General features: G+C 43.2%; 1 protein-coding gene across 2 annotated transcripts in view; it reads right to left on the bottom strand.

Moving 5' to 3' along the window:
• Positions 1-9,697: 9,697 nt before the first annotated feature.
• Positions 9,698-24,276, bottom strand: part of UBOX5 (U-box domain containing 5) — a 33,454-nt gene continuing 18,875 nt past the window's right edge. Inside the window, exons 3-4 of one of the 2 annotated variants that reach the window (XM_006874830.1) lie at positions 16,411-16,572; positions 9,698-9,920 (exon numbers count right to left, since the gene is read on the bottom strand). In XM_006874830.1, coding sequence (XP_006874892.1) covers positions 9,712-9,920; positions 16,411-16,572 — 371 coding nt within the window. In that variant the 3' untranslated portion in view covers positions 9,698-9,711. The remainder of the gene's footprint in view (positions 9,921-16,410; positions 16,573-24,276) is intronic. The other variant, XM_006874831.1, reaches the window with a different exon arrangement.

Below are 24,276 nucleotides of genomic sequence, written 5' to 3'. Positions count from 1 at the left end.
CATCTTTCCTGATTTTAAGTCACTCAGTTACCCTTGTTCTGTTCTAACAACTGCCTCTTGATCATGTTCTGTTCTAATGACTGCCTTTTGGTCTCTGTACAGGTTCTTCATAAACACAATTAAATATTCTTGAATACCAATTCTTCGAAATACTGTTTTCCATAGCTTGTCATGATCTATCTAGTCAAAAGCCTTTGCATAGTCAATAAAACAGAAATTAACATCTTTCTGATATTGTCTGCTTTCAGTCAAGATCTCACAATAGAAATGATATCCCTTGTTCCATGTCCCCTTCTGGATTCGGCTTGAATTTCTGTCAGTTCCCTATGTATGTACTATTGTAAATATTTTTTAAATTAGCTTCAGCAAAATTTCACTTGCATGTGATATTAATGATATTGTTCAATGATTTCCACATTCTGTTGGATCACCTCTTTTTGGAATGGGCACAAATATGGATCTCTTCCAATCAGTCGGCCAGATAGTTGTCTTCCTAATTTATTGGCTTAGATGAGTGAGTGCCTCCAGTGCTGCATCAGTTTGTTGAAAGATTTTGATTCCTGGAGCCTTGTTTTACACGAATGCCTTCAGTGCAGGTTGGACCAATGGCCTTAAACATCATTGGTTCTTGATTATATGCCTCCTCTTAAAATGCTTGAACATCTACCATTTATTTATTTTATTATTTAGAGATTACTTTAATAGTTTCTGTAATCAAACCCATGTAGATAAGACCTTACATATATAAGACAGTGTGTTAGCCCTGTACAAATGGGAAAAAAAAAAAATTAACATTGCTAGACCAATATGGCTATTAATATCTGTACAATGCCAACTCAACATGGTACAACTAGAATACTTTTTCCAAAGTTGACAGCACAGCTTAGGTTTCCAAAAACTCAAATTTTATATATATTCCTGGTATGGTGCTGTGGCTTAATGCGCCAGACTGCAAAGCCATTTGAACTACAAGGTCGGTGGTTCAAGCTCACCAGTCACTCCTTGGAAACCCTATACAGGGTCGCTATGGGTCAGAACCGACTCGACAGCACTTAACAACTATATATATATATAGCTCTGGTAGCGTAGTGGTTACGAATCGGGCTGCGAACTGCAAGGTCAGTAGTTTGAAACTACCAGCTGTTCCATGGGAGAAAGATGAGGCTTTCTGCTCCCATAAAGATTTACAGCCTTGGAAACCCTGTACAGTGTCGCTATGAGTCGGAGACGACTCCACGGCACATAGCTATCATATACATATAAAGACCAGTCACAGAGTTATGCATCAATAATAGCAGCACCAGCTTTTCCAGGTTCTGCAGTCATCTGAACAAAATTATAGTGACATCCAGCACACTCCATTAAAGAGAAAGGAAAAAGTGTAACACAAAAACCTCAGAAACTAGCAAAGTTTTGTTACTGTTGTGGTCCAGGCACCATTTTTTTTTTTAATGTTTAAATTAGCTTCTCAATCATCATCTGGAAAACATCCTAGAATAATGTCATTAAGACAGCTCTGATACAGCACAGTCACTATTACATATCATAAAGCAGGTACAAGATATTTTACATTCAAAGAGGTATGATATAGGACAGTCCTACATCTAAAATACTAGAGGATACAATCAAAAAGGCATTATTTGAAACTTGATTCTACTTTCTAGCAGAGGACCTAAAGGATGTTGTAACACAGCTCTGGCACAGAAATGTACCTTCCTAGATTGGATTTCATTAGTTGCACAGTTTTAAGTACTCATGGCTCTTCACTACCATTTATTTTTGGTACAGTGACTCTGTGTATGCCTTCTATTTCTTTTAATGTTCTCTGCATCATTCAATATTTTCCCCATAGAATTCTTCAATAATGAAGGTTGAAGCTTGAGTATTTTCTTTAGTTCTTTCTGCTTGAGAAATGCTGAGTATGTTCTTCTGTTTTGGTTTTATAACTTTGCACATTTCATTATAATACTTGACTCTGTTTTCTTGAGCTGTCCTTTGAAATTTTCTGTTCAGCTCTTTTCCTTCCTCATTTCTTCCATTTGCTTTAGTTTCTCTGTGTTCTAGAGCAAATTTCAGTGTATCTTCTGACATCCATCCATTTTGGTTTTTTCTTTCCTTCTTTTTATTGACCTTTTGTTTTCTTCCTGTATGTCATCCCACAACTCTTTTAGTCTTTGGTCATTAGTGTCTAATTCATCAAATCTGTTCTGAGGTGGTCTCTGAATTCAAGTGGAATTTATTCAAGGTCATATTTTGACTCTTGTGGAGTTTTAATTTTCTTCAGCTTCAGTCTGAATTTGCATGTGAGTAATTGATGGTATATTTCACAGTCTGACCCTGGCCTTGTTTGGCCTGATGTTATTGAGCTTCCCCATTGTCTCTTCTCACAGATATGGACAATTTGATTCCTGTGCATTCTATTTGATGAGGTCCATGTGTACAGTTACCATTTATGTTGTTTAAAAAAAGTGCTTGCAAGGAATGAATTATTGGTCTTGTAAAATTGTATCATGTTATCTCTAGTAGCATTTCTATCACCTAGGTCATATTTTCTACCTACTGATCCTTCCTCTTTGTTTCCACTTTTCATGTTCCAATCACTAGTAGTTATCAATATATGCTTTTGCATGTTTGATGAATTTCAGGCTGAAGTAGTTTGTAGACTTCTTCAGTTTCATCATCACTGGCTGTAGTGGTTGGTGTGTAAATTTGAATAATAGTAGTATTAACTGGTCTTCCTTGTAGTTATATGTTATCCTAGTACAAACAGTATTCTTTAAAAATACATATTGAAATGTTCTCTTTGATGATTAAAAATTTGCCATCCCTCTTGGATTTGTTGTTCCAGGCATAATAACTATGTGATTGCCTGATTCAAAATGGCCAATATCAGCCTGGTTCAGCTATTGCCTAGTATATCGAGCTTTATGTGTTCTATTTTATTTTTGACAACTTCCAGTTTTCCTAGATTCATACTTTGTACATTCTATATTCTGATGTTAATGGGTGTTTGTAGCTATTTCTTCTCATTTTGAGTTGTGCCCCATCAGCAAAAGAAGGTCCTGAAAATTTTGCTCCATTCACATCATTATGGTCAATTCTACTTTGAGAAGACAGCTCTTCCCCATTTATATTTGAGTGCCTTCCAATCTGAGTGTCTCATCTTCTGGCACTGTATCTGACAGTGTCCTGTTACTATTCATAATGTTTTCATCTCCCAGAACTATAGCTGACAATGTTCCACTGCTTTTCATAAGGTTTTCAGTGACTAACCATTCAGAAGTACTCTGCCTCACCTTCTTCCTAGTCTGTCTTAAGTCTGAAAGCTCTGCTGAAGCCTGTCCATCATGGGTGGCCCTACTGGTATATAAAATACCAGTGGTATAGCTTCCAGCATCACAGGAACATGAAAGTCACCACAAGACAGACAGACAAGTGGTGGAATATTTGGGATAGATTGTTGAAAAGTGAGGTTTGGGAGCATTGGCTGTGCAGTATGAAAGAGGGAGATAGGATGAAGGGAATTACAGGAAGTGCTTCTTGGGTAATGTCACAAAGTGAAGTAACATTTTCCCAAGGCTCCTCATGCATAAGCACATGCCCCAGCATCTGATTTTCCTGGCATGCATGCTTCCTGATCACCTCATTCCCAGGGGCTAGATCTCCCCAAGTCTGATCTCATTGTTTGGGTGGGCAGGAGGGGAAGACAGGTGAGAGGGGATCTCTCTGGAGGATCCTGATTTCTGAGACAGGCTAATTACAAGCTTCCTTATTAATGAGCCATGAGGTTGCATTTCATCAGTGAGTCACAGCTCATGTCTGGGCCCTGGGACCAGGGGGAAGGCAACAGGGGATTGTAGGAGGGGTCTGGGAGGCCGAGGCCAGCAGGTGTCCCTCTCTTTCCAAGCCCATTTCTTCCCACTAGTTTAGAAAGCATCAGTGGTCCCATTCCAGCCTGTTTCTTGTCACTATCCTGGGACTGTCTCCATCTGTCTGTCTGTCCCTCATGCTTTCCTAGTATCACCCAGGTCTCATTTTGTTACCAACTCACACACAGTTTCCCATTCATGCAGTTTCTCTCTCAAACTGTATCTTCCTCAGCTCCACACAATCACAAACCTGAAGTCCATGTCTGGAGTGTCGCAACTTCTGCCTGATACCACACAAGGCAGAGCCAGAGACATACTGAGTCCCTCTTAACCCCATATTAAAGCAATAGCAAACTTGTATTTAAGGAGCTCTGGTAGCATAGCGGTTACGAATTGGGCTACAAACTTCAAGGTCAGCGGTTTGAAACTACTAGCTGTTCTGTGGGAGAAAGATGAGGCTTTCTGCTCCTGTAAAGATTTATAGCCTCGGAAACCCTCTGCAGGGTTGCTATGAATCGGAACCGACTCCACGGCACATAACCACCACTACAACCACCATCCCCGTTAATAGCGGTTTTAGAGCACAAAGACCAAGTGGATCCTAGGATCAGAGGGCAAGTGCACACGTAACCACTGGAGAGCATCAGGTGTCCCCCTTCACCCCCGAGTGGCACCTTTTGCAGGCCTATTAGCAGTGCAGGTGTGGCCTGTTGCCCCACAGCCCCCCCAACAGACTGCAGTCAAACGTTTAGATTTCTGCCAACCTGCTAAACAAGAAATGGTATTTCAGTATCATTTTTATTTGCATTTCTCTCATTAAAAGTGGAGTATCTTTTTACATGTTTAAAGCCCATTTGCATCTTTGTATTTTTAGCAACTGTGTATTAGGGATCTTCACCCTCGTAATATAAGTCACAAATATATTTCCTCAGCTTGTAATTTATGTTTTGACTTTTCTAATGCTGTGTTGAGGAGCTCTGATGGCATGGTGAGTTAGACTTGGGGCTGCTAATCTGAAGGTTGACAGTTCACACCCACCCGCTGCTCCTAGGAATACAGGTGATGAGACTATCTGCTCTGGTCATGTACAGTCTCAGAAACCCTAGGGAGCAGCTACACTGTCCTGCAGGGTTGCTGTGTGTCAGAATGGATTTGGTGGCAATGGGTTTGGTAACCTTGTGTTATGTCTTAAATGTATTCAGATGTATCAGTCTTTTCCCTTTGTCTGGATTTTGACTTACAGGTTTCCTTCTGGTTCTTTACCTGGTTTTGTTTTTCCAGTGATCCTAGTATCACTTCATGAAAGATTCATCTTTCCCCACTTACGGGTGAGGCTACTTTAATAGTGCCCCCAAATAATTATATGAACAGGGTCCTATTTCTGGATTTTTGTTTCTGTTTTCTTGATCTGTGTATTCATGGCTGCTAGTTCTCACCAGTCAAGCTTTTTTTTTTTTTAACTTTTTATTTGAATCGAATGAAGGTTTACAGACAAGATCACTAGTTTTCCATGCAACAAAAATCATACACTGTTTCTCAGTGATGCAATCCTCTACATGCAACATTATCCTGCTTCCTTCTTGGGCGTTCTTATTCCATTCCACCCTCCTTCCCATCGCTTGTCAACATTGTCCTGAGGCAAATGTTGCCCTGTTGATTTTGAATGATTGACTATTCCATGGTGAGCATACCTTATGCGTGTTGTCCCCCTATCTACTGCTTGGCTGAAAACTGGGTCATGAGGGTGAATTCCTTTCCAGACCCGAAGGGGGGTTGAGAACCATAGTCTTGGGTTCCTCCAGTCTCTTTTTGCTCAGTAAGCTTTTTTAAAATGTAATTTTGAGGTGTTTTTTTTCCCTCCGGCTCTATCCAGGACCTGCTCATGTGATCCCATTCAGAGCACTACACTGTTTTTCTTTCTCTGGATTTTCATAGTTATTCTGGCTTGTTCTTCCCAATAACCTTTATAATAAGAATAGTGCCTAATGACAATGTCAATGTCCTGGAAATGATGTTAAGCAATATAGTAACACTATATACAAGGGGGACTTCAAAAAAGTTTGTGGAAAAATAATAATACTGTAATTTTTTCCATAAAATTTTTTGAAGCCCCTTGTCCATATGCATGCTTTTCTCACAGAAAAATATTGGAAGACAAAACACCAACATGTTGGTGGGGGATCTCTGGATAGTACAAGTGGGTAACCTGAGTTTGTTGTGGTACAGAGCTTGATGCAAAAAGATTGCTACCACCACAAGGCTGCTTTTACCTTCTTCATCTCTACCTCATCCCTGTGCCACTCAAGTGAGATCTACTTTGACTTGTGGAGGGTTAGCAGTGGCAGACAGAGCTATTTAGGTCCTTTTCTGCAGGGAAGGAGTGCATTACAAAAGGAAGGTTCAAGTGCATCAGATTCTCCCTCTCTCTGGAAGCCCTATAATCCTGTTCTCTATTGTCAGATGCCCTCAGTGATATTGGGGGTTTTCTAAGTCTCTCAGGAGTCAGGGTTCTAAGAAGTATGGGGAACACCAAGGGCCGGCCTCTTACCAAATTCGTATTTTGGCCCAACATACTCCAAAATAATGTTGTGTTTAAGAAAATGTTCTAAGTCTGTTCTGTCCAACATGCTAGTCACTAGCCAAATTATGACTGTTAAGCATTTAAAATGTGTCTGGTACAACTGAGGAGCTACATTTTACATTTTGTTTACTTTTAATTAGACTGGCTACATGTTGAACTCAAACATACCAGTGATCATTAAGGTGGCTTAGGACTGGGCAGTTTCAGTCTGCTATACAAAAGGTCAGCCAGTGCTGGAGCTGACTAAGACTGGTGGCCCATTCCAGCCCAGCCAGGGCCTCCACTCCAGCCAAAGGTGGCAAAGGCTCCCAAGGCTGGGCAGAGGTGACCCCTGGTTTTGCTAACAGACCATACACACGTGCCCTGCAGGAGGGGTCCAGCCTGAAGCAGCTCCCCCATCTCTACCCCAGAGGCCATCACAATGGCAGCCAGCCCAGCATCACAATGCCACAGGTGGGAGGCTGAGCAGCAGCCCAGCAGCCCCGCAGGGCATTTCCCTCCAGGAACACTTCTCTTTGTCTGCAGACCTACTTACAGCAACCTAGGCCTCAGAAGTTCCTGTATCTTATGGAAACGCACCCAGCAGGTCTCAGGCTGGAGACCCGCAGGAGGAGGCAGGGCAGGCGTGGAGGGGTTCAGGAGTCTGACACTGCCCCAGGGTCCGGATGCTGCAAGGACCAACAGCAGACAGAGTACTCTGTGAGCACTGAGCAGTTGCTCCTCATCTTCCTGGCGATTTGGTTCTTCTACTTCTTCTTTCTTCAGAACTACTTCTGACTGGCCCCCCTTCTGCCTTCCCAGGGGGTGACTGGCATGGCCCAGGCCCTGTGGGTGAGGACAGAGAGACCCAGGGCTGGAGGACAAGGCCTCACTGGGAAACCAAGGGGATGGAGAGTTAGAGGCTGGAACCGTCTCAGAGGGATCCATGGCCACACGGCCCAGAATGAGCTCCGGACCTCCAACCAAATGAAGGATATGAAAAATGAAAGAAAATCATGTAGAGGCAGGGCCTGTCACCCCCTCAAGGCTGAGGTCCTGAATCCTCCCAGGTAGTCAGGGGAGCTTAGTTCGGCCAGCATGTCCACCAGGAAGATGCGTTGTCCCTGGTCCTGGGCTCTGGTGAGAAATAAACTGCCCAGTGAGCCAAGTAGCAGCAAGAGAATTTTTTCCCCATTTTTCCAGGGAAGCAGTCCAGTAGTGACTGGTACATTTCTGGTGGGAGTGGTGAAAAGATGACTTCCTTTTGGGAGCATCTTTAGAAGGTGGTGGGCCTAGTGGTGCAGTGGTTAAGCATGCGAATGTTAAGGTCTGTAGTTTGAACCCACCAGTTACTCTGTAGGAGAAAAGATATGGCAGTCGACTTTCATAACAATGTATAGCCTTGGAAATGTTATATTGTTAAGTGCCACTGAGTCGATTCCGACTCTTAGTGACCCTGTATCAAGTTTCTGAGGAGTGGCTGGTTTGAACTGCCAACTTTACTTATCCTACAGTGCTACACCAAGACCCCTGGAAATCCTATAGGAAAGTTCTATTCTGTTCTGTAGGGTTGCTATCAGTTGGACTGGACTTGACAGAGTAGGCTTTGTTGTAAAATAAGAATGGATGTCTCTAAAGATGTAGATGTGGCTCTATGTGGACACAGGGCAGGGACTGTCCACCCAGTGGCTGCCATGCCTGGTCCCACCAGAGTTGGATGGAAACCCTGAGGCAGTGGTTAAGTACTCCTCGGGCTCCTGACAACTGGCCTTGGTCAGGCATCTTGGCACTTTGTGCTTTATTTTCACCTGATGTTGGTATAAATAAAACCATGGCTGTGTGTCATGGGCAGGCGACGGCTGCTTCTCACCCTTCTGAAAATGGCTAGGCACATCAAGGTAAGCACCACCAAGAAGCAGGAGGGGTGTGTACCATAAAAAGTCCCCCAGGAATGCTGAAAATTGCAGATTCCCCAATTCCAAGCCCAGGTACTCTAAATCTGGGGGTCTGGAGCCCCAGAATCTGAATTTTTAGCAAACCCTATCTCCCCTGTGGCAGCATTGATGGACTCAAGTGTGGCAACAGTAGTGAGATTGGCTCAGGATCAGACATTGTTTCGTTCTGCTGTGCATAAGGTCGCTATGAGTCGGTGCTGACTCAACGGCACCTAACAACATCATCTCCCCACCAATGTAAGGAATATAATTCTATCTCCTTGTGTGTGAAGCAGCCTCTTTCCCTGAGAAGTGACAGCAGCAGGCCTGAGCAAGGTTGGGAGAGAAGGGCTCTGACTAGTCTCCGCCTGCCTACAGCTACCTGTAATGAATCTGCCTATGATTAATCACAGGGAGAAGATAAGAGGCATCTCTGGGCTGCTCCTTCTGGTACCTACTCAGAAGGGAATGGGGAAGAGCTTGGAGCATTTTCTCATAAACATTCTAGTGACTAGAATCTATCCCGTATAGCCAACAGAGTTGTTGAAATAAGTTTCCCAGAAGGACTCCATGTGGTTACAATTTGAATGGAAAGCAATGTGGCCTAAAACAAGTGGTTATGGACCTCAGCAGCCCACGCTGCTGGCTCCTCCATCAGGAGTGCTGAGCATAGGCAGGCCCTTCCCAGAGGAAGGCTTCTCACCCTTCCCCCACCAAACCCTGAAGTTGGGCCCTCACAGCAGCCATCTGAAAAAGCGGAGCCAGGCTGCCTTGGGAAGAGCTGTGGAAGTGCGTTGGGGGTACGAGGATGACAGATTAAGGCATGTTACCAAGAGGAAGCTGACAGCTGATGTCAACACTCACTTTATTAAGGCTCACGTGGTCTCCCAGTGTTGGGGAGGGAGGCTAAGTCACTCGCCCCACAGACCACCCCACATGGTTCACTTCAGGGTGACTGAAGGCGAAGGAGTTCCTGTGGGTCGGAACCAGGGTGTTCTGCTCCACTCACCACTGCTGACTGGGTGGGGAATGCGGACAACTCAGGGGCCCTCGGCAAGTGGGGGGCTGGCTCCAGCAGGCTCTGAGGTCTGGCAGGGTGAGAGACAGGGAGGCACAGGAGGGCAGAGACAGCACCCTTGTCCCTCTGAGCACAACCTATGGCTTTGTTATCCTGTTGCCACTGCAGCAGGCAGGTCACAGGCCCTCCTCCCACCCTCGTGTGTTACACTGAGGTGATAAAGGAAAAGACCCCTGGTAAAGAAAAGGAGGCTTAGGAAGCCACTGGCACCCCACTTGTGCCTGCGGACTGGCCAGACCTCAGGACCTGTGACTCCTGGAGATGGGCCCCTCAGAAGTGGACCCGCAGCACGTCTTGGCTGGCGACTGGCTGCTGGCAGGCTGTGCACATCATGGGCAAGGACCGCTGCTTCTCACTCAGGCAGGGGCGGCACAGGAGGTGGCCACAGGGAAGCTGGTATACAGGCTCCTTCTTGAAGTAGGGCGAGAATACTCTTTGGCAGGTGGAGCACTCAGGGCCCTGGCTGCTCCCAGGCTGCTCTGATAAATGAGGGAGGAAAGTAGGCCAAGGTGAGGGAGGCTATTTCTGGGGACAGGCATCCTCTTAGAGACAGGCATGTGAGGGGAGTGGGAGAAACTGCCCACTACAGACACCCATTAAAGCTGCAGCGACCCTGCTAGTTCCCTCTGGCTGATTGATCTGGGAGGAGAGGTGGGAGGGAGCTGGGGAAAACAGAAGGTCTCATTTCTATCACCCTTCATCCTATCTCTAGACTCTCATAAAGGCTCAAGAAAAGTTGGCTTCTGAGGGCAGTCAGGCAGAACTGAAGCCTTTCTCCTGGCCTCCCAGAAAGACACTCTCTCCCAAGGTCCCCAGGACAGCGGTCAGAACAAGGCACAGGCTCACCCTGAAAATCAAAAGCTACAAAAAGTGATGGGTTAGGAAAAAGGAAAAGCAGAAGATGGCAGTGTGTGTCCCAGGACTGGGGCAGCCTAATCAGGAGGAGGCCACCAGACCTGCCTGCTGAATCTGGTGCTGGTTTCTCTTCAGCCCTACAGCCCCAACAGTGCCCCTGCCCAGCTCCCCTCAACCTCCATCCAGTGCTGCACAGCCTCCTGGACAGGCACTTTCCTGCCACACTTCCTGCAGGGCTTTCCCGAATGAATGAATGCCACAGTGCTACATAGGTCCTGCTATACACACTCCTGGTGTGGCACTGTGGGTTAATGCGCCAAACTGCAAAGCCATATGAACTGCAAGGTCGGCGGTTCAAGCTTACCAGTTGGTCTTTGGAAATCCTATACAGGGTCGCTATGGGTCGGAACCGACTTGATGGCAGTTAACAACATACACACTCCTAAGTAACTGGCTTATGATCCTTTGGCAGGCCTGGGCTTACCTGTCCTCCTTGGATCCCCTTCTTATTCCCAGATCATTACCCCTGGGAGCCCCCAAAGCATCTCATACCAATTTGCTTCAGACATGCTTCTTACACCACTTCCATCCTTTTTTATTACAATAATCCAGGCCACCTTCTTATCTCCACCCTAACTGGCTTGCTTTCATCTTAATCTATTTTACAGCTGCCTTCAATGACCTCAAATGCAACTAGACCTCCGCTAGTCCTCTGTCTGCAGCTCTTAGGGGCCCCGTCACCTGGGGACCAGCCAGAACTCCCTTATTCAGCCTGTCCAGCCTCACCTCTCTTAAAATGCAATCTTGTCTGTTAGAGCCCAGAAACTTCAACTGGCTGTTTTCTCCACATACTCTGCCATTGTTGGCCTCTGTGCCTGCTGTTCCCTGTGGAGTTACCATGGAGTTGACTGACTCACGGTGACCTCATGTGCCTCAGAGAACTATGCTATGGTTTTTATCTTAAAAAGTTTACTTTGTTGGAGATTAGTATTGCCACTCCTGCTTGTTTATTGTTGCAGTTAGCTTGGTAAATTTTTTTCCATCCTTTTAGTCTGTTTTTGTCTGTGTGTAAGGTGTGTAAGGTGACAGCATATTGATCTTGTTTTCTTATCTATTCTGCCACTCTCTGTCTCTTCACTGGTACATTCACTCCATTGACATTCAATGTAATTATCGATAGGTATGAATTAATTGCTGCCATTATGTTACTTTTTTGGTGGTGCTGTTCATTCTTTTGTTCTGCATTCCTTCTTGTATTGGGTTTATGTTTTTTGTGCTATTTCTTGTCGGTTTCTTCTTAGTTTCCATGTTCGCTCGTTCTGCTTGGGAATTCATTTTTATGGTATGTTGTGAAGTATTAGCTTTCTTTGGGGTTACCTTGTAGTCTACTAACTTTTCTTTGCATTTAAGATACTCCATTGTAGCCTATAATTTACCTGGCATCCTCACCACCTGGGTCTCTGTTGCTAAGTTTGTCCCTTCTTTGACATTGATATTTTTGGTCTTCAGTTGATCTCCCAGCTCGTTTGAGTTTGTTGTTATAGTCTTGTTCTGTTCTGGACTCTGCATCTGTTGACTGAGTTCCTGATGGTGTTGCCACGCCTGTCAATCTCTGTTGTCTGTTCTTGTTGGTTTTCAGTCCACAGAATTCCCTTTAGGATGGTTTGAAGTGCTGGGTTGGTTTTGATAAAATCTCTGATTCTGCTTATCCTGGAATGTTTTGATCACACCGTCATATTTGATTGATAGTTTTGCTGGATAGATGATTCTTGGTTGACAGTTTTTTATCTTGCAGGGCTTTTTGTATGTCTCCCCATTGCCTTCTTGCCTGCATGATTTGTTCTGAATAGTCAGAGCTTAATCTAATTTGCTTGCCTTTGTAAGTGACATTTCTCTTCTCCCTGGCTGCTTTTAGTATTCTTTCCTTGTCTTTGATTTTGGAGCACTTGATTATTATATGTCTTGGAGACTTTCTGGGGTATGTTCGGCTTCTTGAATGTTTATCTTCTCGAACATCTTTCAAGATGTTAGGGAAGTTTTCTTCCAGAAGCTCTAAAACTATCTCCTCTGTGGACTTCTCTGATTCTTCTTGTTCCAGAATGCAAATAATCCTTACATTATTCCTCTTCAGGTTATCCAGCATGAATCTTAGACTCTCTTCAGATTGTTTTATCCTTTTAGCTGCTTGCTCTATCTTGGCAGTTATTGAGAGATTTGTCTTCCAACTTGCTAGTTCTGACTTCCAGCTCTTCTAATCTGCTCCTTTCCCCTTTCAGTTTAATGTCCATTTCTGATACCTTATTGATCAGCTGGACATCTTTTTGCAGGTTTTGAATTGTTTCCAATGCTGTGTCAATCTTATTTGATGGCTCCTGTAAGACTTTTCCTTACTTTTTCCTTATCTTCCTCCACCCCTTTTCAGAGCATTTGATTTTCTTTCCATATCATTCTTCTGAATTCCCTCTCAGGCATATCCAGAACCCGCTCTTCCTCCTCTAAAAACCTTTGTCTGTTTCTAGCTCATTTGCAACAGCTACTCTCTTCTGTTTTTGGACGTGTTTCAATAAGATTTGTTGCTTCTTATTCATCATGATTATTATTTTTGTTATTTTTATTTTTTTAAGTTTAAGTGAATGCTTGAACGTTGGTTGTTTGATTACTGGGTGTCTCCTGGTGAATATGATCAGGAGATAGGCATCCCTTATCACCTGTAATGCTTAGCAGGAATTGTTAGGTCTTGTCTCAGTGGTGGAATATTATGGGGTATGTTTATAGCTTGGCTATATGGCCATGATTGCTGCCTCTTAGGTAACATAGGGAGGAAAAGCTCCCACCTCCAGGAAAGATGTGTGATCAAAAAGGTCCAAAAGCAGAAGTAATATAAACACATAGAAAAAAATCACCACTATGCAGCAGAAATGAAGCTGTGGTCGACTGTCCCGTGCTACACCATCAGTGTGTGTGCAATTAGAAGTCTCCAGCGGGGAGGGGTGGGGTGAGGTGGAGGTGACCCCTCTCTCAGGCTCTTCCTCTAGTCACTACTGTATATATATGCAGGTAGATATTGGGGAGTTAATGGGAGAAAGATCATCCACTATTTTTGTCTCTGAAGGTCAATTATCTGTGTGTGCTCAGCGCAAATCTTGGAATGGTTGAGTCCTGTTATGCTGGGATTTTACAGATTGCTTTGAGTTGGTCCTGCACAGGGAGCTCCAGCAGCACAGTGGCTGCGGATTGCAAGGACAATAGCTGGAAATTCCAAGCTGCTACCTGGGAGAAAGGCGAGGTGCCCCGCCTTGGCTCAGATGCACAGCCTCAGAACCCTGCTCAGGTTGCTTGTGGAAGGAATCTATTCTGAGCTGCACTGGTGCTGGAAGTTCAGCTGGGGAGATTTTGGGTCCGCAGGTGATGTCATAGGTCGCTGCCAAGCTCCCTCTGTACAGTGGGAAAACTGTCCCACTTGATGTCCGGGCTGAGAAATGGAAGTTGGGACAGGGAGAAAGAGAGGGAGAAATGTGTAGTTTCCCACGGTGCTTTTTTTTTTTTTTTTTTTGCTGAAAGCGCTGCTTTCTGAGCCGGGCTGGCTTTAGCCCCACCCTCTAAACTATGCCGAGGCAGGGCAGTCCAATCTCCAGATTCCTAAGTCTTCTGTATTTTCCTTAATATTGTAATTTTTTCACTTGCAAGTGTGGGAAACTCATGTCTTGGATCTTATGGTAGATCCGGAGCTCTGGAGTTGTTCTATGAGCGCCTTCCTTCATGAGATCCCCTTTCCTTCTTACCGGAGCATACCCTACCTAGTATTTGGCGGCTGTAGCCCTACCGGAAGTCAGAACCATGTTATGGACCATAGAATTTTCGATGGCTACGTTTTCAGATGCACATAGCCAGGGATCTCTGTGATTGAATTTGAACCTCCAACCTTTTGGATAGCAGCCAAGTGTGTTAATACTTTGCATCACCCATGGACTCCTCCCTTTGCCTTGTTGTTCTTAGTGCCATAGAATGAGTTCCAACTCAGAGTAAGCCTGTATAGGGTTTCTGAGCAGTTCAGTGCTGATCCTACAGCAGCATACCAGGACTCCTCCTCCCTTTGTCTAGCATGCCCTTATCCTTTAAGACTCAGACCACCCCTCCTCCAGGAAGGTACCTCTGAATGCTCCCTCAGAGCCCTGGTTGGCAGTCTACACACAAAGCCACCTAAAGCACCAAGTGTCTCTCATGGGCATACAAACCCAAGAATTTAATAAGTGGGGAGATTATTTCCCATTTCATAGAGGTTAAACTTTGATTACACACTGGCTAGATAGATGCTTGTTTGTTGTTTAAGATGAAAGTGACATCAAACTCAGTGTACTGAGTGTCTGTTGCATGTCAGGCTCTGTGCTGGATGCTTCTGAGATGTGCCTGATAGGTGCACTGTGCGGATCACCTCTCCATTCTTTCTGGTCCAAGGAACAAGAGTGAACTTCTAAGGATTAATGAGCATGGAGGGAAATCTGTTTGTTGTTGTTATGCTTTGTTTTATTTTCTCTCTCTGTCCTCCAGCCAGTAGGCCCAGGTCACAGAAGTAGTCATAGGAACTGTATGGCAGAGCAGGCAAACTAAGGCCTGGAGGACGGGGAAGGTGTCGAGGAGGCTGCAGAGATGAGGAGCTCAAGAGAGAGAGCCTACACCATGCAATGTTATAACACTCAGTTTGAGAGATCCATGAGACGCCCATGGGGAGGTGCCAAGCAGCAGTCAGGGAGGCCGGAGATCTGAGTTCCAAGGAGAGGCAGGAGCTAGAGGAGAACCGTGCTCTCACTCAGTGTCAAGAGGAGAAGGTCCGGGTCATAGTCTTGTAGAGAAGGAAGAGCCACCATAGATACATGCTTTTAATTGAATAGATACATGTATGTATACATGTAACATGTATGTATTTAATTCAAAGCAAGAAGCACTGGCGAGTATGTTGCTGAATACATATTAGTACTTATTGCTTTGACCTGAATAGACTCTATCATACAAAGTGCTCCCATTTCAGGCAAAAACTGGTTTAGTAAGTAAACTGCTTCAGGAGCTGTCTTTCCTAAGATAACGAAGTTCAATAGGAATTCAACCCCAAGCCTCCACTCACATTTACATAAAGCTCCTCCCAGATGTCAGATGAAGTCCTGGTGTGGCGCTGCAGGTTAATGCGTTTGACTACAAGGTTGGCGGTTCAAGCTCACCATTCGCTCCTTGGAAACCCTATACAGGGTTGCTATGGCCCAGAACCAACTCCATGGCATTTAACAACAACAACAAAGATGTCAGATGGGAGGCAGATTAATTAGAAAATAAATAAAAGAGAAACCAAAAAAAGGCTTTAGAACAAAATTGTTATTATATTACAACTGAGCAGGTTCTGACTCATACTGACCCTGTATGGGAACACCTGCTGGGTCTGAACAGCCAACCTTGCAGTTATCAGTCTAGTGCTTATCTGACAGTGCCACACTAAGGTCCCAGAGGAAACTTAGTGGTCTTGTGCCGTGCAGTTGGTTCGGACTCACAGCGACCCTGTATAGGGTTTCTGAGGTTATAAATCTTTATGTGAGCAGAAAGCCTCATTTGTCTCCCACAAAACAGCTAGCTATGCTACCAGAGCTCCTTGGTACTATTTAATTGTTCAACAGTATAGAAGGGAGTGTGATGGATCTATAAGATAAGTTGTTGTTGTTAAGTACTGTGGAGTCGGTTCCAACTCATAGTGACCCTGCACAGGGTTTCCGAGGTTGTAAATCTTTACAGGAGCAGAATGTCTTATCTTTCTCCTGTGGAACCGCTGGTAGTTTCCAACTGCTGACCTTGAGGTTGGCAGCCTGTCTCGTAACCACTACACTAACAGTGGACTGAGAACTGTAAGTTCAGCAGTTTGAATCCACTAGATGCTCCACCAGGGAACTAAGTCTTTCAGAAGATGAAAGATGAAGAAAATGAAACTTTGCAGGCTGTCCTTTACTCCCACTGTTAAAGGAATGAGAAAAGTTTTCCTCTCCTGGCCAGGGTGTTGGAGCTGAGTAGGAGGCTGGGCAGCCCTACACACTGCACAGCAAACAGACCTCAGAATATGGACAGGGCCCATGTTACCCAAGCTGGCACCTGGCCTCCAGGAAGAGTTGCTCCCTCTTGTGCCAAGGTGCTGGAGCTGTCCCCTGGTCATCCGAGCTGTGAAAGATGGCATGGAGCCAAGGGTCGACGTCAAGGCAATTTCCAAGCTTTGTGACAGCTTCTGCTCATGGGATACTGGACCTGTTGAGAGACGCACAGACCACAACATCCAAAGGTTCAGCAAATGAGGACAAGCTACTCACTTCCAACTTCAAAGAGGCATAACTGTAAAGAAACTGCTTCCTAGTGTCTCCTAGTGGATTGTGGTACTAGAACACTGAGAGTTAAAACCCCGAGAACCTGGCAGTTCTTCCTCATTCCACACTCCCTTCAGGGTTCCTGGGCTCTGCTCTAGCTTTTTTGCCTCCTAGACAAATTGCTGGGCAACTGCAGGGCAGGCATGGGCCACCTTGTGGTTCAACTTCAGAACTGCATCCTGCTTTCTAAAAGCCTCTCTGAAGGCCAAGGAAATGACAGGGAGCAATCAAGTGCTTGCCTACCTTTATATTCCCTCACCCTACTTTCCCTCCCATCCCCTCCAGCAGTCTTGCTCTTCTCTTCCCCAGTCCCATCACCCTGTGCTCTCTAGGCATTTATTTGCACCTTTGCACCCTCTCTCCTACTAAGTAGAGCAAGTAGTTATTACCAAGATGTGGGCCACCAAGACTTCACTCTGCCTGCTCCTAAGCTCTGGGAACCTGTGTGTGAGCACAGGAAGAAGGAAGGACCAGTTGTCTGAATAAGGATGTAGGGTCCTATAAAATTCATGAGACTGCCCCAAAGTGGGGAGTGGAGCTTTGTTTGTAGGGCATTAACTTGGAGCCTTGGAGCACTGGTCAGCATGGTTCTGTGTCACCAATGAATCTGTCAGGCCAGTGCTACAAATAGACAAGGGGTTGGAGGACCTTTCCCCACCTCTTGCCCCACTGTACCTCCAATGATTCCAGGAGCTCCTGGGATCATATTAAATATAAAATCAGAGTACTAACTGCATAGGCGTTTTTAAGTTAAGAGAAAACAAAAAGAAACATAAAATATAAACAAACTAATTTTCATTAATAAAAACTGAAAGAGCTAACCTCCATAAAACACCAGGCCCTGACAATCCCAGGGGGATCCTATTGTTGTTAAGTGCCATGGAGTCAGTTCCAACTTATAGTGTCCTGAATAGCATTTCTGAGGAGCATTTGGTGGATGTGAACCACCAACCTTGCAGTGCTCATCCTACAGTGCCACACCAAGACCAGAATGGGAAACTAGTACTATTTAAATTGTTCAAAAGTATAGGAGGGAGTGAAGAGTCTCTATAGAATACTGAATGGTATTCCACAAAGTCGGAAGTTTTCAAGCCCACCAGCTACTCCATGGGGGAAAGATGAGGCTTTCACAAAAGATTTAGAGTCTCAGAAACCCTATAGGGGGTCGCTGTGAGTTGGAACTGACTCAACGGCACTTAACCAACAACAGTAAGGAAAAAGACAAATTCCAAATTCTTTTTATGAAGCAAGTATATCATTGATACCAAACTTGATCAAGCACCACACACAAAACTATAGTCCAATCTCACTAATAAATACAAAACTTCTAAACAAAATACATTAAAAGAATCATAATGTAGTTTATTCCAGGAATGTAAAAGTGACCCATTCAATATTAGGAAACCTAAAAATGTACTTAACATATTAAATATCTCCAAAGAGACTGAAGAGGCAATAGACAAAATTGAACCTCTAATCTTGGAAACCCTATATACAGTCAGGACTGACTCGATGGCACTTAACGACGACAACAATTTTGGATAAAAACAAGGAATCCAGTAGTACCAGAAATAGCCTTTGGGTATCCCTTACCCTTTAGTGCAGGCTGGACTTTGTGACTTGATTATGAAACTGTAAAAATGACAAGTTGTCATGTCCAAGATGAGGTTATTGAAGACTATAGTGATTTCCATCTTGCTTACACAGTCTGTCTTTAGCCCTTCCTGCTTACTCTGATGAAACAGCATTTTGTGAGTTGCCTGTGGAGAGGGCCATGTGGCAGAGAACTGAGGGCAGCCTCCAGCCCAGAAGGAATTGAACCCTGAAATAATGTTGGAGAGACAGGAAAGTGAGCCCTTTCCAAGGCAGGTCTTGAGATGACCACACTGACTTTAGCTTGGAGGATCTAGACAAGTTAATACTTGGATTCCTGACCACAGAACCTGTAAGATTATGAATGTTTGTTGCATTTAGCCATTAAATTTGGGAGTACTTTGTTATGTACTAACAGGAGTCCTGGTGGGCGCTGTGGTATAATGCATCAGACTGCAAAGTTGTTTGAACTGCAAGGTCCATCAACCTTCAAGCTCACCAGCTCCTCTTTGGAAACCCTATACAGGGTCTTTATGGGTCAGAATTGACTCGATGACACTTAACAACAACTAACAGATAACCAATGTAAAAGGGCACTTCATTAATTTCTGTAAGACAAGCCACAGCCCAAAGCCAAAGTGGGGCTAATACCAGTATTGAGGCGTTCACAAGGAAATGAAAACAAGTTAGGAATGCTCAGGATCAGCTGTATTTAACACTGTGCCGGAGAAACTAGTCAAATCACTGATTAACACAAGAGAAAGATATGAGAGGTTAAAAACCATTAGAAAAAGAATATAAAATGATAACTCTATTATTATGTGGTTGTACTGGAGAGGCAGCTAAAAAATGACTATGTTGTTAAGTGCTGTCGAGTTGGCTCCGACTCATAGCGACCCTATATAGGGTTTCCAAGGAGTGGTTAGTGAGTTGGAGGGAGGGGCTGGAGGATTAAACCACTGACCTTGTGGTTAGTAGTCCAGTTCTTATCCTTTAACACTATACCAGGACTCCAAAAATGACTATAGACAAAATAATTCAGTATGGTGGTGGTGTGCTATGGAGTCAGTTCCGATTCATAGCAACCCTGTACAGGTTTCTGAGGCTGTGAATCTTTATGGGAGCAGAAAGCCTTATCTTTCTTCTGTGGAACAGCTGGTACTTTTGAACTGCTGACCATGAGGTCAGCAGCGAGACTTGTAATCACTATTCTAATCAAAGCTCCTAATTCAGTATGGTATTGGGATACAAATATATAGATCCAAGAAGAGGGAGATAGCAGAAGAATGATGAAGACAGGTGGAAGACATAGTAGGGAGGTATGCAAGAGTTAAAGAGGATAGAAGTAAATAGTGTTACATATACAACCTTGGAACAACAGTGTTCTACAGGTACATACATGGACACATATACACAGGCTGAACGGGTAGTATGGGAGGAACAGGCAAGTATATCCACAAATATATAAGGGTTTATAAGAGGGTATGTGTACATGGGTATTTACCTTTGCTGTACACACAACTATGAATGTGGTAAGAGCATACAACAGGCGAAACAATTTAAACTTATTAGATATTATCAAACATCTAAAGACAATGAATTGCTGGTCCTGGGGACTCAGGGGATACCATGGTCAGTTGGTATAACAGAGTCCACAAAGACAATGTTCTATCTATATCCTACTTTAGTGAGTAGCATCTGGAATCCTAAAGGCTTATGAGTGGCCATCTAAGGTGCAACTATTAGTCTCTCCACGTGCAGAAGAAAGAAGAGTGGTCAGAATTAAAAATGCTTGAAATCAATTAGTCCAATGAACTAATGGAACATCAGTCTCCACAATTCTGAGACCAGAAAAAATAGATGGTGCCCAGCCACCAACAGCTCTGAAAGCAGTGACATTAAAAGATCCCATATGGAATAGGGGAGTCCTGGTGTGGCGCAGTGGGCTAATAATGCGCCAGACTGAAAAGCTGTTTGAACTGCGAGGTCAGCAGTTCAGGCTCACCAGCTGCTCCTCAGAAACCTTATACAGGGTGGCTGTGGGTCAGAACCGACTCGACAGCACTTCACAACAACACAACAATGTATACAATAGGAGAAAATGTGGGAAAAAACTCAAAATTTAAACAACAACAGAAATGGGTATACTGATCAGAAAGAGACTGAAGAACCTAAGACTATAGCCCTGGACCACCCTTAAGTCCAGAAAGGAACTAACCCTGATGACCCCACTTTCAGGCAGGTAGTAAGGTATGTTCACCATGGAATGGTCAATCATTCTAAATCAAAAGGGCAACATTTACATAAAGACAAAGTTGAGAAGAGGTGGGAAGGTGGATGGAATGGAAATAGGAACCACGGGTAAGAAGTGGAATAACTGCTGTTGCGTGGAGGGGATTGCAGTGATTGAGGTGAATGAAGCAAGGTGTGTGATCTGCTGAATGCAAAACTAATGATCTTGTCTTACGCATTCACTAGATTCACAAAAGGTTAAAAAAAAAAAAAATTGAGAGAGATCAACAGCTTTTACACATTTAAACAAAAATCAGAAAATAAAGGAAGAAAATGGAAAATGCTCTATTTAGAATAGTTTCAAAAGAAAAAAATAAAACCCAGGATTTAACTCAGTAGGAAAACTGAAAATCCTTAAAACAAGAAACTTTAAAACAATGGAAGGACACAAAAGAAGGCCTCAGTAGAAAGACATGCCACTGAAAAACAGTCAATATAGAGATCAACTCTCAGCTTATTTATACATTTAATATCCCAATGCTCTGGTAGCTTAGTGGTTATGAATCGGGCTGCTAACCTCAGGGTCAGCAGTTTGAAACTACCAGCTATTATTCCATGGGAGAAAGTTGAGGCCTATTGCTCCTGTAAAGATTTACAGAGTTGGAAACTGTGCAGGGTTGCTATGAGTTGGAACCAACTCCATGGCACACAACAACCAACCAATAGTAGAAATTAAACGTGAATTCACAAAGATCCTAGAAACAAATGAGAACAAAAACACAACATACCAAAAAGAATAAAGAACCAAAATTTACACATTAACACATCATCTACAACAATTAGAAACAGACCAACAGAGGGAACCTAAAGCCACCAAAAGAAAAATAATATAGAGCAGAAATAAATGAGATCAAAAACAGAAAAATTACAGAAAGAATTAACGGGACAAGATGGTTCTTTGAGAAGATTAGCAAACCTAACAAAAGAAAAGAGGGAGAAGAGACAAATAACACATTAGAAACCACATGGACGATGTCACAATGGAACCAAACAAAATCAAAAGGATAATAACAGAATACTATGAAGAGTTGTACTCCAACAAATTTGAAAACTTAGAAGAGATGGATACATTTTTAGAAAAACACGACCTACCTAAATTTACACAGAGTAAACCAGAAAATTTGAACAGACCCATAACATAAGTAGTTGATCAGGTCATCAAAAAACTCCCAACCAAAAAAAGTACAGGCCCAGATGGCTTCACTGGTGAGTTCTACCAAACATTCAGGGAAGAGCTGTCACCAATTCTACTCATATTATTCCACAAGATAGAGGAGGATGGAAAACTTCCTAATAAATGTTATGAAGCAAGCATAACCCTTATACCAAAACCAGGGAAGGACGTCACTAAGAAAGAAAATTATAGACCAATATCCCTCATGAACATAGATGCAAAAATTCTCAACAAAATCCTAGCCAACAGAATCCAGCAACATATCAAAAAGATAATACATCATGATCAATTTGGATTCATATCAGGGATGCAAGCATGGTTCAATATTAGAAAAACAACGTTATCCACCATATAAATAAGAAAAAAGAAAAGAACCATATGATCATATCAACTGATGCAGAAAAGGCATTTGACAAAATCCAACATCCATTCCCGATAAAAACACTCAATTAAATAGGATTTGAAGGGAAATTCCTCAACATAATTAAGAGCATATATACAAAACCAACAGCCTACATTACTCTCAATGGAGAGAAACTGAAAGCCTTCCCTCTGCGAAAAGGAACCAGACAAGGATGCCCTTTGTCACCACTCCTATTCAATATTGTGCTGGAAGTCTTAGCAAGAGCTAAGACAGAGAAATTAAAGGCATCCAAACTGGCAAAGACGAAGTAAAACTATTTACAAACGATATGGTCCTGTATGTAGAAAACCCCAGACTTAGTAAAAAAACCTACTAGACCTCATTGGAAGATTCAGCTAAGTGGCAGGATATAAAATAAACATGCAAAAATCAGTTGGATTCCTCTATACCAAAAACGACAGCATTGAAAAGGACATTAGGAAAGCAGTACCATTTACAATAGCCACCCAAAGGATGAAATATCTAGGAATAAATGTAACCAGAGAAGCAAAGGACTTATGCAAAGAAAACTACAAAACACTATTACAAGAAACCAAAAGAGACTTACAAAAATGGAAAAATGTACCATGCTCCTGGATCGGAAGACTTAACATTGTGAAAATGTCAATACTGCCCAAAGCAATGTATATACATTTAATGCAATCCCAGTCCAGATTTCAACAACATTCTTCAAAGAGATGGATGAAACAATTACAAACTTTATATGGAAAGGAAAGAGACCCAGGATAAGCAAAGCACTGCTTAAGAAGAAGTATAAGGTTGGAGGCCTCTCACTCCCCGACTTCAAAATTTACTACACGGCCACAGTGGTCAAAACAGCCCGGTACTGGTACAATGAGAGACACATAGATCAATCGAACAGAATCAAGAATCCAGAAATTAACCCATCTATACATACAGCCAACTGTTTTTTGACAAAACACCTAAATATATCACATGGGGAGGAGGGTGATAATCTTTTCAAAAGATGGTGCTGGCAGAACTGGAAAGCGATATGCAAAAGATTGAAACAAGACATTCACCTCATACCTTATACAAAAACCAACTCAACATGAATTAAAGACCTAAATGTGAATCCCAGAATTATGAAGGCCATAAATGAAAAATCGGGACCACAGACTACAAAACATTTTCAAAACCACACAAAAGTAGACAAAATAGATGACTGGGACATACTAAAAATTAAAAACTTATGTGCATCAAAAGACTTCACCGGAAGAGTAAAAAGGGAACCCACAGAATGGGAAAAAATCTCTTGCAATGACACATCAGACAAGGGACTTTTTTCTAAAATATATAGGAAACTACAACACCGCTACAAGAAAAAGACAAATAACCCAATTAATAAATGGGCACAGGACACGAACAGACACTTTACTAAGCAGGAGATCCGGGACGCCAACAAACATAGGAAGAAATGTTCACGATCACTAGCCATTAGAGAGATGCAAATCAAAACAACGAGATATCATCTCACACCAACAATAACAGCAAAGATCAAAAAGTGGAGGACAATAAATGCTGGCGGGGATGTGGAGAGACTCTGGAAAGCAATATGGTGCTTCCTCAGAAGGTTGTGAATAGAAATACCTTATGATCCAGCAATTCCTCTACTTTGTATTTACCCACAAGAAATATGAGCAACAACACGAGAAGATATATGCACACCAATGTTACAGCAGCACTATTTACAATAGCAAAGAAAGGGAGACAGCCAAAGTGCCCATCAACTGAAGAATAGGTAAACAAACTATGGTACATACAATGGAATACTATGTTACCTTGAAAAACAACAAGGAAGCAGCAAGGCACCACTTAACAAGGATGAACCTTGAGGACCTTATGTTGAGTAAAATTAGTTAGTCACAAAAGGAGAAATACTGCATAGGACCACTACTGTAAAAGACTGAAAAAAAGGACTCATACTAAAGGAGGGTGGATTCTTTGCTGGTTGCTGGGATGTTGGGGGCGGGGGTTTGAGGGGAAGGTGGAGCATGGGGCAGGAAATAGACACAGGATAGTTTGGGTGCTGGCCAGAGAGGCAACATACAAGAAGGGACAGGGGAATGGGAGAACAATTAGGCAGGTTTGCATGGACTAAGTGG

The sequence above is a fragment of the Chrysochloris asiatica genome, unplaced genomic scaffold, assembly GCF_000296735.1.
Source record: "Chrysochloris asiatica unplaced genomic scaffold, ChrAsi1.0 scaffold00304, whole genome shotgun sequence".
In the NCBI taxonomy this organism is placed as follows: Eukaryota; Metazoa; Chordata; class Mammalia; order Afrosoricida; family Chrysochloridae; genus Chrysochloris; species Chrysochloris asiatica.
This window is presented reverse-complemented; position numbering and strand designations above follow the sequence as displayed.